Raw genomic sequence first — 16327 nt, 5'->3', positions numbered from 1 at the left:
AATTCCACACATAAAAGATTCAAATCATGCTCAGAACATGCTTTTCGATTCCGCACTTCTAGCGGAAGTTATCCTCTTGGATTGAGATGAATTTTACCGACCAATACGCTTTCAAATACGTTTGAAAACGCAGGATGAATACAGCTCAGTCCACTTAGCCGTCTGATCGAATGTGATTCATCCTAATAGGACAAATATCGTCAATAAAAATTGGACTAGAAATAGAAGGCTGTTGGTCACGACCTTGTCGTTGAAAAAACATTGTATCCAACCAATCACCCCACTGGAAAATACTCAACGGCTCATTTGAGCGTCCTATCATTTCAGGTTTTGGAAATCTTAGTTTGTTGATAAATTTGTCAGATCATGACCTTGTCGTTAAAAAAAACATTTTATTCAACCAATTACCCCACTGGAAAATAAAAAAGGGCTCATTTGAGCGTCCGCCTTTTGTGGTTTTCAAAATCTTAGTTTGTTGATAAATTTGTCAGAAGCGCTGCCCACAGCTTACGTTTCCTGAATCCGAGTTCGGGCGTTGTATGGGACTCCTGCTAGAACGCCACACATTTGTCCTTCCGAAAGCACAAGCACGCGCCAGGAATTTTTCTACGTGCTCATCTGTTTAACATAGAATTTCACACTCAACGTTCATATCGGTGGATTAGAAAGCTGAAGTACGAAAACGGGAATCCATTGTGGACCAATCAGATCCGGCGAAAAATTCCAAGCAGGATTTCGGGAACAAGTAGCTAATCAGTCGTGTGTGCGTGTGTTGGATCCTGTGTATCTGTGGCTGAATCCTGTTTACAAGCAAATTCATATATATCACTGTGGAGATTCCGTCTTGCAATTGAAGCCGAGAAGCAATGTACAACTGTTCCGTCCCTACTGGGAATCATCAGCAGTGCGCATCTCATGGACAATCTCGAACACGCGACCCCTTGGCTAGCAGTTTGAACACTTCACCGTTCGGCCACGGGTGGCTGATCAGCAGTGTGGCTAACTCGCACTTAGACAGGATATAGCGCTGCTCATCGTTCAATCACGGGATCCTCATCACGTGGTCACACGCGTTAACGACTCCTCGGGCAATGACTTTTCAGATGGAAGTTTCATTTATCAGGTGAAGTCTATCCTTCCACTGAGCTACTTATAAATTTTTCGTAGTGTGACTGTAGTGTGGCCGCTCTCCTATACGCATACCTGTAGAGCATTACAAACACTTGAAAGAAACTTGACGAGTGCCCTTCTGACTCTTCTCTACACCCAAACGGTTGCCAGTATTGCTCATCGTGATAGGGTCTTACGTACGTCATAATCCAATATAACTAAACTGTTGGAATAAGACGATAATATGCTGAATTTATTTTGGTAGTAATCCAAGTATCAAGAGAAAACCTTCGTGCGGAGTGTAATGCTTCGATTCTATATCCGAGTACCAGATTAGTTTGTGATGCCCTGAAATAATTTAAACTGTTTCATCAAAACTAAAAATTATTATTGAGACAGAATTCAAAAACGCGATGGAAGCTTTGCACAGTATATAGAACACCAAACTAATTTTGAGCGGAATAAAAGTAAAGTGGAAAGACTTCAATATCAGACAGATCAAGCGACCTAGAACTTGCCTTTCTCGTCCGCTACTTTGCGCTCGTCTGGACTTGGTAAAACTAGATTTGAAAAAAAGAAACAGCAAAAAGTAGACAAAACTTTCAATTTCAATTTTTTTACAATGACTTCCATGTCGGAACTTAATTCAGAGCTACGGCACAGTGAAATTGAGTGTGATTAGCCTTGGCACCTCGGTCGGTTTGGCTTTGAATCTTTAACAAAATTAAGTATATTGGACAAAGGTTTTTCCGTTATCATTCGTGGAAAACTGGATAGATATTTTTTGGAATCCATCAGACCTCAAATTTATTTAGAGCGGATTCTATATCGAGGTTAAAAGTCCTTGAAATCTGTGACCCATTAGTAGCAGCAGAGGAGATGAATAAAAGGAATGAGGCAATCCCATATTTGTGCTGCTCCTTGCCACTTGTCCGGGATAAAATGCTGTTGAGTAAGTTCTGAATGTAAGCCGACAGCAACTGCACTTCATCAGCGGAATGACACTTAGCGTTGTTACACTGGGTTACAGCAGCGGACAGCTTTCTTGCCCTATCGTGCGTAAAGTAATAAATTCTATAATTAACTGCATCAAGTGCATTAGTTGTTACGAAATGGATCACAACGCAGAGAGATATCTCTGGGTGTTCGTGTGTAGTCGGGAAATCTGGGCGACTGCACATTGATTAGTAGATTTGGTTAAGCGTTTGCCCAGTCGAAAGAGGAGTTGGCTTCTACAGAAATATGATCGTTGCGTTGGCCCGAATGCTGGACCTTCGTTTACGATATTCTTCAACTGAATGCGCTCCGTGATTATCGCGACGTCCAAGCGTACCTATTGACGCAGCAAACATGTGTATGCATTTGTTGACAGCCTGCCACCGGTCTCGTCAATTTTAGGGTAGGCTTAGTATCTAGTGATCTAACAACCTCATTATCCTCGTAAGTGACAAAATAATTTCCTGCATATGGAGAAAAGAAAGTGTGGTTCAGTTAAATTTGCCACTGACACCAATGGACTGTTCAACTTGAAATTGGAGAATAATGGAAAGTCATGGATGACGTCCACTTAATAAGGTTTGTGTTAAAACCGGTGTTTGCAGTAAATTAAGCAATCGGATACTCAATCTGCAAAGGATTCATTTAGACAGATCGACTTCATCGGCATTTTAAATTGTGCTGAAATGTTTAGAACCATTTTAGGCCAATAGCTGTCGTGATCAAGATACCCAGAAGAGGAAATGGGCCACACGAATTCCACAACCTGGTTCCGTGAGTAAAAGCCGGTTTTTAATGGTAGAATTTTGTTATTCTGCTCTTCACGCTATGCGAGTCGCGAGCATCCTATCCGTTCACCATTTTCCAGTGTCTGGCCATCCTTGTTTCAGAGATCCATTAAAAGCATGTCCTACGTTGCGTTTTTTGTGCAAGTCCGTCAAAAGTGGATCTGAGATGTTTAATCCAAGTCCATAAAATCATAGAAAACACAACCCAACCGCGGTGACGTCTCAGCATTAAGGTTTGTGAAGAAGCCTTACTAGAGTTGAAACACTGTGGTAATAGTATTTTGCAATTTGTGCTTCCCGTTAGGGGAGTCGACCTGCAACCGCACATCATGGACCAGTGCAAAAGTAATATCCTGGTGTGAAGTTTATAGGCACAAGGGCTTGATCAAAATCATATGATAAGCAACCGGCACATTTATCAAGTGACAGGATGGCAGTCTAAGATCTACAATCTATTAGTGAAAGAAACACATTTTCAGACGCTGACTATAGCGTTGAAAACGGCGGTTACTTTGTCGCTGCTGTTACACAATGGTACGAAATTCTCCGGGATGTTAGGACTCATTTGGACGGATTGAAAGTCCCTTCTTTTTCCCATTTCTGGCATTACGATGATTTCTGCACCTCGATAGACGGTAATGCTTCCATTTTCACTGCATGACAGCACAGTACGACTGCTGCGGACAGACAGAAGTGGTTCCAATTTTGGAAAAAAATTGGTGCAAACTGTTCATCATGTCTTGACACGGAGGATTTTACTAGAACAAGTCACCCAACAACACATCAGATGCATTTCTATTCACAGCCTTCTGGAAGTTTTGACATTTGTGTATTTTAAACCTTTGACACAACACAAACTGGGCTTGCATGAATTCGTACAGGAGTGCTCCAACTTTGGAAAAAAGTGATGCAAACTGTTCATCATGTCTCGACACGGGGGATTTTACTAGAACAAGTCACCCAACAACACATCAGATGCATTTCTATTCACAGCCTTCTGGAAGTTTTGACATTTGTGTATTTTAAACCTTTGACACAACACAAACTGGGCTTGCATGAATTCGTCTCAAGCAACAGTCTTCTTATGAATTCTTTCGTGCTTCTGAAGGTTTAATTGACAAAGTCTGTCTAGCTTCACGGATCTTTTGACGACTTGTCCATTGGACAGGTAGAACTGACAACGAGTTGATGGGTGTTTCCATTATGAACGTCTTTCCGAAAACCAGTTGTCAACTGTGGAATGCAATTCGCCATGGTTCGTGCGAACTTATATTAAGTGTTCTGCTTTACCTCAGGCAGATTGCTTTTGAAGAGAAAAGTCGTAAAACGAAAACGCATAGCAAAATAAATACTATATTTCTACTGAGTTGGATGTCAAATCAGATTGAACAGTCCTTTCATCAAGCAAGTTTTTGCAACGACTCTGTTCGGAAACGTGTATCGCAACACGCACCAAACTGAGTGTACCTGTTCGTTCGACTAGTACTGACACTTTCGATCATTGTAATTGTTTTTAATTTATCCCATCTACACATCCACGGTCGAGTGATTCTTCCATCATGTTCACTGAGGCGAAGAAGCGTGTTTCGAGAACCAGTCTAGCCATTTTAAAGTATGTTGTGACAAGGCAGAATCCCTGAGCTAACTTGAGTATACCTAAAGTTAGAAGTACGTTTTTCGATGACTCGTATCTTTAATCTTTCGAGTTCACTCAAAGGTGAGAATCTCCATGTAAGCATGTGAAAAACGCCTCTACTGGTCCAGTCTGGGAACAGGGACCGATCAGATTCATATTAAACAAATATATTTGGTAATTGTTCAATTTTCGCGCCGACATCTTAAGCAGTTCACCGGGAAATATATGCCGACTACATCTTTAAACTTCCTGACGATGGACGGTGAGTTACATGTAGCTTGCGATATTTATTAATTATTTTCTGATGATTTGGCCTCTTCGGTAATTCTCAACTAATATTAGTGTGAATCAACGTGATCCAGAATCTGTAGTCTCCACGTGTTCCCCTAAAAATTAACACTTTATTACGAGGCAAGCATCCAAAGCACAAACATGGCCTGATGCGTGTGAAAACCAGAATAAAAGGGAGGAAAACCCGTTAACGATAGCAGACGGGGGGAAAAGTAACTCACAGACTTACGACTCTGGATGTCCAGTTGCAGATAGGAGTAACCTCGACAATGATGCTTTTAACGGTAAAGTCGCATGTAGCCGGATGGGTTTGGAAAGGTTTTATGGCACTTTGAGCCAAAGTGAAAATTCAGACTGGATTACTAGCATTCCGCGCCTTAGTCGACTCCAAAGTTTAGGATAGGGCCTCGATAGTGTCCTTTACAATCCAGGTGGGGCCTAGGTGATTCCTAAGCTGCCGGTCAGAGAAACCCCAGGCCTAACGGTCTAGGCAATTATGAAAACAAGTTACCGGGTGTCAAAGTGATTTTACAGTCCAAAACAGACTTCTATTTAGCACGGCGGAAAACCACGTATAACAGAATTATCATCGGGATATTGTATAGAAATTCCTTCTTAGGACTAAGCTGAGAGACAATGTAGGGCTCTTCTATTCTCATTTGGAATCCTGCCCATCGCGCATCACACGAAAGTCAGAGATTTTTGGAATTCACGAACCGCCGGTTGATAGTTTCAACTCAACCGCTTGCCTACAAGTAGCTGAAACAGCAGTGTGATTGGACACTCTTAAACAGGATATGGGGCCAATGATCCTGCATTTACAGAATTTGCGTCACCCATCACTGTTGCCGAGTTTGATGATTCCTGAGATAAAACTTCCAGTCATTTTGTACAAATACACTTATTCCGAACATCCCATTGATTTTGGGGATTTGTTTGAGTCTGGCTGTTTTGGTGTCATTTGTTTCAGCTCTGATCTACAACCTTAGTAATAGAATCTGGTCATTTTTAAATAGCAATAGTGTAACGCCAAACGTTGCACTTGTTCGTAATTTTAAGCTCTTGAAACCAAACAGCAAATGTTAATGTTTCATTGGAAGGACAAACTAGCTACGAAAATTTGTTCAAAGCTAGCCACAGTTAGCCTTTTGTCGCTACTTTGAGTGCCGTCCAACGAGTGTACCGGCATCAGGGACATATATCAATTCAGTAGTATTTCTACTGATAGATGTTTGGTCGTGTAAGAAGTTTTGCGTTTAAAAGTAATGCACTACTCATAAGTTTGCTGAAAATTCTTCAACAGTCCATGACCAGTTTCGCCCCTCTTCCACGTGAGTCACTCAAACATTTGTTTGCAAATGAGTGCGTCTCGCTAAGTTTGTGCAATATGGTTTCAGGTAAACATAAGGTTGACAGAACTTCGGGGGCTGCACCTACCTGATAGGTGTAGGCTGTCGACGAGTTTTCAGCAACCTTATGAGTAGTGCATTACGTCTATACATGTATTGCGATTTCTGGAATATTCCACAAACTAAAACATAAGGTGGCCCAATGCAGTACATTCAGCCACATAGAAATACGTTAAACGAGAGATCCAGCTGGATCCCAGGTGAGTCTCTCACAAAACCAAATTTGTTCGCAAATGAGTGTATTTCGTTAAGTTTTGCGCTTAATGAATTTTCTCCTCGCGTAACAAGCTCACTGCTTAAAATGTCTGTTTGTTTGTAGTTGACTCAAGTTCAATGATCTCTGTGATCTGGCAGCTAAGGAAAGCAACACATTTGCACACATTCTTTTATTCGGTAGTAATTATGCGCACCGTTAAGTGACCTAGTTTGAAGGATAACATATTGACTTGGATAAAATTTATACAAATTGGAACGAAAAAGTCTTTTCAGTCTGTTTTCTTTCTCCATTTTTTTGCAGAATCGAACGACACTACATACTTACCAATGCCCCGGTCACTTGTGTCTTGTCGCTTCCAAGTTTCAAGACGAAACCTTTTTAAACGCTACTCTAGCTTGGCAAGGTTTTCCTAAAGGTGAAGGGTTAAATGTCACAAAACGGGAAAAAAGTTTTTAGAGATGATGGCGGAACCGCCCCTTTCTCGACTGCTTGTCTAACTGAAGCAAAAAACTGCATAGTCTTATGCGCGGCGAGCCGTGGCTTAGTAGTCGTTCCGCAATTATTACTGCTGAAATAATTTCATTGTCAGAGTAATTATTACTGCTGAAAGAATTTCATTGTCAACATGATCAAGTCAGAACTTCCGGAATCACAAGCCTGCGTTTAAGGCACTGCGCAAGCCAGTGTACGTTGGAGTGTTTTTCATAAACGGGTGTGAACTGGGTATAGAACAACATTTTGTAGGACATGATAATCGGCTTGATAAACGTTCCATGAAGAGCGACAAAACGATTAGCCTCTCTGTGTGATTCACGTTCACACATTTACGGGGTTTCAAGCCTGAACTTAGTAGTGTTCCGCATGTGTTTGATAGTTCTAAAATATTACTGAAGTATACTGAAGGATACTAGACATAGGAACACAAACATCGATTCAATGGTCAACACTGGCAGTGACCACCTCCACTCGATCTCGACAACACTGAAAGAAATAAAGCCGGCGAAGTTTAGTGTAACTTACTTCCTGCCTATTGTTCATTTTACATTTCATTACTGTTATATCATTTATTTCATTCCTTGGTCCGTTAGAAAAATACCTTTATTAAATTTCGCTGTACGAAAAGATCTATAAAATTTAACGGTGGTTCGTCCAGCGAGTAAAGATTTTCGACACAGGAAACAGTTCAGGGGTTTCCCGGAGTATAAATCACCAGAAGTGCGCACCCTATGAAATTCCGGTGAGTTTCCAGCCCACCACCTCCCGACTAGTGATTCAACCCTTAACCTTCCAGCTAAGAGGGGTGGATCACCAGTTGTTCATCTTTCAGCCAGAAAATTCAAATGTGAATCTACCTGTTAGACGGCTACTGAAATAAAGAATACCCATTTCGGAGGTAAACATAACGTTTGGATCAGTCCTCATTGTGAGCCGTTTTCCGTCTTGCTCTAAATATCAGTACGCCAGACAATTTTATTCACGATTCGGTCCTGCATTTAAAATTGATTTAAGTCAATAAGCAAAGAAGAAGAATTGTACAAATGTTTCAGCTGCAGTGGGAATAATCATCCTTGTTCACTTGAGCGCGATGCTGATTGGATGATGTTCGTCGACCGCTTCTGTTTCTAAACGCTAGCAAGGAGTTCGCGGGTTTGGAACTGCCTGATAGCTTTCAATAAGGACGAAAAGGTCATAAAGTGCTTTCCAGCTCCGCGCCATAGGTTGACATCATCTGTTAGACCAAACTGCGCGTCAACTATCAATCTAAGTCATAAAGGGGAATCTAAATACATCGTAGGCGATCGAGCTAAAGCCAATCACTCATTTGTTGTGTACAAAATGGGAATTTTGAGAAATCCCACTTGAAACAACGTATCCAATATTATGCGGGTACCTGCTAGATTTAAACCTAATTTGAAAGTAAAAATTTAACTCGATTTTTCACGCGCTTCTTGGAGTAAACCGAAATTACTGGGGTTTAAATAAGTGAACAGAACGAACTCGTGACGTTTGCGTGGCGAGCGTTGGATTGTGCTTATGGGTCCACGGGGAATTTAGTTGTTTTGCTATATGACCTAAAAGTCGTTTACTTCACTAGGTTTGACAATATACTATCCTCATGTTCCTTGTTCCAACATTAGCACATGTGGACGTAGACTAGAGTCCCCAACAACGAAGGTTTCAGAATAAAGACAGGATGATGTCATCTTCAATCAGGTACATTAAAATATTGCTTATCAATCGAACACTGACATACTTCGATGGTTACTACTCATTGATGTCCTACGCCGTACCTTTCAGGTTTGCACTGAGCCAAATATGAAACATCTCCCTACAGTCAATGCGGTGTCTACACATATTTTCGTATGTGAAACCCTGAAAAAGTCACCGACGGACAATGAACTCACCTGTGACATAAACCCATCTGCTGAGTTCGGCGTTTTCGCTCGATCCAATACAAGAATAATTGCCGGAGTCACTCAGTTGCACATTTCTCACCCTTAGTTGGGAACGTTTTCTGTAAACACATGCAAATAAATTAAAGCAGGTGAGTATAAATAGCTCAGCGATGAAAAAAATGTACATATTACTATCTGCGAGAGCATCAAGTCCAAGAATAGTTGCATGCAACAGTCTTTGGTTTCTACAAATACTGCACATTTATTTTTGCGGCGTGTTTGATACTTTTCAGGGGTCGAGTTGGATAATATGATTTCAGAAAAAGACAACCATAGAGTACAGTTGTAAGGTTCACAATGATTGATTATATTGCAGTCTTTTTCGTTTATTGATAATAAGATAAAAATAGTAACTAAAAAATAATAATATCGATATCGTCTCATAGCTGAGGATTCCTTTGCTACTGTCGACGAAGTGAAGGTCTCTGTTGCGAACTTGCTAATTAATCATGTAGGCCTTTCAGCTTCACTAAATTCAAACTATTCACAATCCTGGAAACATCAAAACCGAGAGATTCAGTCGGATTCCAGGTGAGTCTCTCTCAGAACCAAATTAGTTTTCGAATCAGTGTATTTCGCTAACTGCGTGCAATTTGGTTTCAAACAGAACAAACGGTTGACGGAAACTCGACTACTGCACCTACCTGATGAGCCCCAAGTAGGGTAAAACCGGTCGGGGGCTGTCGAGAAGTTTGCAGCAACCTTATGAGTAGCGTATAACGAATATTCATGATCCAATTTACAATGCTAAAATTCATGAGAACATTCCTTCTGGTTAGTTCTTGCCCTTACGCAAAACCTTGTCTGAAAAATTATATTGCTAACGTTCATTTGTTTGTAAATACTTTATCAACCTCTAAAAACAATACCTTTGAATTGTTTTTTAAGGAAATGATGAGCACAAACAAACGATATTTTTCTATAGTGGGTAATTTTCTATCTGCCTGGAAGTACAGAAAAAATGGTATCCAATGATCCCCTGAAAACCTGTTCATGAATAAAGTCGTCTGACCACAGTTGACGTTTTTAATACAGAATGTTATAACACTCAGTTCTACTTCAGAATCTACCCAAAATGTTTTTAACGATTTTTTCAGTTAATGTTTGACACAGTAAATACTGACCAATGCCTATTTTTTCCGGTGTTTCAGTAGTAAAAATGCTTCCAAGGAATAACATCTGTGGCCGAAATGTGAGTCTTCGTGGAACTCGCAATATGATTTGCTCTGCTGCACATTGGGCGTCTACTCGAAGTTTGAAGAAGGTATTCAACCGTATCCTTCATTATCCGGAAAATATAAGAGGTACGATTGAACGTATGAACTTGTTAAGCAGTGTGCCACAACAACCGCCGTAGTTTAGTGGAACTGTGCGAACTGCTAGCAACTGGTGCCAGGCATTCACAATGTGTAGCAATGTTGAAAAGTCGCTTTTACTCTTTGGAACCATGTGCGATTTAGCAGTGGTATTAGACATCAATCATTATTCTTTATATTGTACGTAACTTCTTGATGGGGTCTGATGTGGTCGTGCTAAGGCGGTTAGATAACAATTAGGTGAATGACAGCCGGGATCCAATTTTGCGGCCAACCAGGACAGTTACTGGGTTGTTGTCAGATGAGTCAGGCACACCAATCACAGCGCTCAAGTATGAACGCGTTCGCCTGTTCAGACGTGATAATTCAGATGCGTCCAACGTGCGTTGGTGGAGTAGTGTTTACACGCTCGCCTCGCATATCAGATGTCCGGGGTTCGAATCCCGGCACGGCCATTGGATATGCACAGCTGTGAACGCTCTAATAAGAGCGAAGTTCGAGTCCGGTGCTTCCCTTCGGTGTGGACTGACCGGAATAATTACGCCAAAACAGGAAGACGACCACTCAAACGAGAGTGGCGTGACTATTAACGAGATCACCAAGAGCTTGGTACAGTGTAAAGAACATAAATACACAAAGCTTCTCGTTATACATTGCACAAAATTTACTGCCAGGATCATTTGTCGCAGTTCACTAACGCCACTCTCACTATAGCAGTGAACAGCAACCGTGACAAAACAGTTATACGGTGATCATCCACATCTCTACATTCCCTCAGGCCGATTGCAGTTCAATGTGTCATGACACTGCCTCAGGCCGATTGCAGTTCAATGTGTCATTTAAGTTTCAAACCTATAGACAACAGTGACATGTACACTGGCCTCTTTCTATCGGCTGTGACGGAACCAGTGCTCATTTTCACATAAAGGGCAAGTTGAATTATAATATTCTTAAGTTAGTCAGCGATCAACATTGTTTCAATCAGAGTCGAGCTTTTTGAGGCTTATTAATGAGTCGGTTTGACACAACCGCTGAGCAAGTCCATCCAGCAATTCACACTCTACGGCAACAGAGGGGATAATGTATTTGTGCCACCAGAGGATGTGCCAACTGAATTCTTGAGAAAATTCAGCTCAGTAAACCGTAATGTGAAGCCTGTTCTTGAATGTGAACATAACATTTAGCTAACTTGTTCGCTTTTGCTATTCTGAAGAAATTCTTTGGCAAAATATTTGCAGGCTGTAAACTGGGACTGGTCCTTGCAGTCGGTTTGGTAGTTTTGTATCCCAGAAACAGGGTCAAAATATACTCGTGTTTACAACCTAGATACCAATAAGAATGCTGCTTTCATGCGTCACCCCAAGACGTATATGACCGCTGACGTTTGCGTTAGTTCTAACTCCACTACTAACCAGAACCTGGTTGAAAATTAGAAGCTCATCATATTTTGGGGAGGGGGGGCAGCATCGCGTTTAGGCGGCGGGATAAGTCAGTGCGTTCCAATTTCGCCCTCTAGACAGCTTGATTTAGACCGGTGTCCACAGCAGAGGTCGTCGGAATTCTACTATTAAATCTGGCTCTCTGTGCTTACGGGATACTTTTGAGTCCTCTGAACTTGCGCCAACCTGCCAGCTGCTCCCTTCCCAAAAGTGAGTCTCCTTGCGACATAAACAGTTTGAATCCCGACCCACTGACCTTTCTACACTTACCCTTGTTGAGATTTTATTTCCAGACGGACCCTACCTTTAGAATTATTGGGTATAAAGAACTAAAATTTTCATGGCACGTGGTCACAACATCTCGGATGCGTACGGACACGTTTGAATAAATGAATGAATGTTGCGATCAATAGATGCAAGACACCCATGACTAGCACCCAAGCTGGATTCCATTTCATTTCTGTTCCACCGTGATAATGTTGTATAGTGTTCAGCTTCTGGTACCGACTGATTGAGGATGCCACCAATTAGAGTGTTGGATTTCGTGAGTCAGAACACAAACGAGATGAGTGGCATGCCATCCAGCATTTGAACTAAAAGGTTATCAAATAAAACCGTATGGCGTTGGGTTTTCCTCTCCTGACAAAGTTTACACTTCACGACCACCCTGTGGGACTGTTTTGTTGAAATAAGTAGTATAGAATCAACCAAAACTTTTGCAAAATATAGTTCATCTGGTGTCTTTTATAACTTGGAATGACCTAATCTGACCGAACCTCGGCGCCTAAAACAGCGGAAAGCTGCTACGCTGGAGAACCAATATAAAACGATGATGAGTTTTTGGAGAATAGGCGCAGTTTAGAGAATTCTCGCCGGAAAATTCGATTGCGACTGCAAACGTAGCAGGATTTCCTTTCGATCTTGAAACGTTTTCCCCAAACTCTCTTAATTGCTCATCTGGCCAAGATTCTCTAACCGTGTGGCCTAGCAGCGGACATACCCCGTTGTCAGACACTTTGAATTTACTATACTATCCGGCAACCAGAATTCATTCTGCAAAGCTATGCAACATATAGCCAGTTCGTCATAATAATCTACTCAGCGTCCGAGTTTCTGATTTTCTTTAGTTCCTGAATCCCCCGTGCGCTCTACTTTGTCGCACAATACAAGTGAAACTACCAGAAAAGCACAAAACTAATAAGCGAAGAAATGGTATTCTGAAGAAGGCTAAGGCAAGTAGTGAACGTCATAGGAATAGGATTTGAATAGACAAACCAGACTGAAGATCTCCTTCGATGATAAACCCATTTTTGGATTCGGACGGAGACCAACCGTCCCGTGGTGGTGAGATTTGATTCAGTTCACGCGTTATAAATGCAACGTATTCACATATTTTTCATGACAAAAAGCATAGAATTTTAACGCTTCCATATCTACGATCGATTGGTGATTTTTACACTGGTGGAATAAACGCATGCTTATGGATCACGCAAATGAGTCATTCTGAAAGTCATTTTTTAAGGAAGCTCAAAGAACTAGATCTATTTGCTTTTCATGGAAAATCAAAGGCTACGTAAAACGAACAAATCCATCTCTCTCCTGGGATTTTTGGATATCAGTTAAAAACTGAGGACTGTGCACAACATACAGAAGGGAGTTTGTGTTTCTAAATATTTCGGGTTAACATTGAAGGATACCGCAACCGGAAGCCGATGTGCGGTCAGCGAAATTACCGGAAAATTGTGTTGTTCGTTTTGACAAACGTTCATGCTACAATTCATCAGACTGTTGCTGTTGAAGTATGGAAAAGTTTATTGATCGTAACGAGTTAATAATAATGCATACAAGTTGACGAGATAAATTCTACGGTGGGACTTTCAGTCACGTGGATGCCCAAACAATTTCAAAACGCGTTTTGGGATTTTTTGCCATTAAATTTGTTTCCAAACTATATACTGAGTTAACGATGGCTCATCCTCTGTATTGACGATCAATTTAGGGGTTAGCAAAGATCTGTTGCAAGTAACTTGAGACGTTCTCGTTTACTTTATCTTCATTCAGCATAACAATCTAAGATCGTACAAATGCATATCGAACCGAACAAGAAATCACACACTGAACAAAGTCACGTGACCAAAACCTTCAAAGTGATTTGTTCTTATCATGCCATCATACTATTCAAGAGGCAAGCATTCGTAGCATCATTGAAAATTGTATTTGATCCATCCGGAATTACTTGACAAATGAGGATACTAATTCACCAGTGGACCAGAAGCAATCCTAATTTCTAGTTATGCACTGGCGTGTAGGAAAAACTCCTCTGGCAGTGATATCTCTTCCGTGAAATGATTTACGCAAGGTTGGATTAAAAACTGGTAGACAGGCCGTAGAACTAGATTTTTGCTGCCATAAATCACTTATGTTACTAGTTGGACGCCGGTCATTACACGCAGCATTATATACTCGCGTATATACTTAAGTACACACTTACGTACTTACTTAAGTACTTACTTACTTACTTACTTGCTTACTTATTTACTTACTTGCTTACTTACTTACGCACTTACTTACGTACTTACTTAGGTGCATACGTACGTACTTGAGTGTATACTTACGTATGCACTTACATATATACTGACGTCACAATTTGTTTGCACCTGATTCCACTGGTGCAGTGACAGACCTCAGAATATAACTACAGTTGGGGCCTTTTTGACTTCAACGAGTTTGTGTGTTTGAGGTTTAACAGCCAGCCTGGAAGTCAACTTCCAGAATTTAACGGGCTCCCCGACTTAGTCGTCATTCTTATTTCCCGTCTGTGCAGTTTAAAAATTATTTTGAGGTTGGCTGACATACAAAACGGGAGCTAATTAGGGCGCTGATACATGTGTCCCGAAAAACGTGAATGCCAATTACTGACGCTATTTTTAAGTGCAAGATTCATATGAAAGGGAAACTGTAACTCGATTTGAAACAGGTAGGTTTCCTCACGAATGTAGTCTTGCTTACTGGAGAACAACTGGCAGGATTACGTCTGCCATAATGGATGTGGCCACACTTCTGGATTTCAAATCAATTAACGTTGTGTTGTTATCTGCGCCATACTGTGTTTAGCCTATGAGACTCGTGAGAGAATAGAGGACATCAACAGCTTTGAGAAATACAATCATTTGCAAATCAATTTGGTTTTTAACGGGAGACTCAATTGGATCTCTCGTTTATGATGTCATCCAACTGAATGTGCTGCACACAGGCCGCCTCATGATTCAGTTGGCACGATATTCGAGATATAGCAGTATGTTTTTATAAAGGAAACTACTCACAAGGTTGCTGAAAACTCTTCAGCATCAGTGGCTCTTTTTGCGGATGATTTTCTTTTAAGAAAATTGATTCAAGTAAGCCAACTCTCCAAAAGTCGTTATTTGATAAATCGGAAACAATTCCAATTCACACACTATGTTTACCAAAGAAGGATGCAAGGCTCATGATTGATTTCGTTGACGGACGAAAGCATGGTTAATCCACCCGTATATAATATAACACATATGTATATTGTGATGTATATTATACTGTGTAATAATGTAATGATAATGTGAAATACGGATACACATAAGCCGAGTACATCTGTACTAGTCGCTGCGCACCCAGAAGTTGCATGTTAGTAAGAGCAGAACAGGACACGAAAAATGACACTGCGAGGTGGGATTACGTTCCTACAGTCATAACAGGTCATCACAAAATGTTCTACTTCTCAATCACCGAGCAATTAACAAGCAGGGCTCATGAAAATCTCCTATCTGCCGCGGTCAGCTGGAAGACTATATCTTGTTGACCACTTCGAAAGCCCACAAAATATAAATTGTTTGCTGGATGGGTATCAAAGCCTTTAGTAAGCGCCGTTATAAATGATAGAAATAATGGGCGTTGGTCTGTTCGCTGCGCTGAACACTTTGATTGCAAACGTTCCCTTCATCAATCGGCGTGACATCGTCAGCTTTTTGGGAGCGGAGTGAAGCGTAGCGATTGATAGATGGTTGTACGCTCATTAGTGTTGCGTGTGTCCTAATATACGTGTTGATTGCCGAAGCGGACATGCCACCACTATTGCTTGTTAGGTCACTTGATCGATCTGCTATCCTGTGCCCTGATTCATGAATGACTTGATAGTTTTATCTTGGTCACCGTACTTCTCTTTCTTTAGTCAACTCTAGAGTGATCAGTGACCTTGACTTCTTTGGATTCCAGTTTGTGATCACTCTTGACTTGATCCTAATTCTTTTCCTCTTTCTTTATCCCATAACCCCACGTTCGACTCTCCGTAAGGATCCCGGGTGGGATGCTGACATTTTGCACCTGATGGCGCGTAAATTCGATCCATTTTAGTGTGTCGATGGAGTACCATTATTTCAGATCCTCAAGTGTTCCCATATACCAAGGTGAAGGACGAAGGTGACTGCATAGTGCGACACTGTGGGATGCCAAGCTCATCTACAAAAGAGGATATAGGATAGCAGCCCAGCGCATAGGACAGGCCGACCGAAAAATCAATCCTGATAGAGCTTCAGCTTCGACTGGAAGCTCATACGCGCAACACTACTCAACACACGACCACCGACCCGTCACTCGCTAACAGTGTACTGACAGTCATCTAGATTGGTGAAAGAGTGTT

At 41.2% G+C, this 16327-nt stretch overlaps 1 protein-coding gene across 1 annotated transcript in view; it reads right to left on the bottom strand.

The window, feature by feature from the left end:
* Positions 1-8853: 8853 nt before the first annotated feature.
* Positions 8854-16327, bottom strand: part of T265_12835 (hypothetical protein) — a gene marked incomplete at both ends in the record, with an annotated part of 7883 nt that continues 409 nt past the window's right edge. The window contains one exon of the mRNA XM_009165796.1: positions 8854-8962. Within this exon, the coding sequence (XP_009164060.1) occupies positions 8854-8962 (109 nt within the window). The remainder of the gene's footprint in view (positions 8963-16327) is intronic.

The sequence above is a fragment of the Opisthorchis viverrini genome (genome assembly GCF_000715545.1).
Source record: "Opisthorchis viverrini unplaced genomic scaffold opera_v5_18, whole genome shotgun sequence".
In the NCBI taxonomy this organism is placed as follows: domain Eukaryota; kingdom Metazoa; phylum Platyhelminthes; class Trematoda; order Opisthorchiida; family Opisthorchiidae; genus Opisthorchis; species Opisthorchis viverrini.
This window is presented reverse-complemented; position numbering and strand designations above follow the sequence as displayed.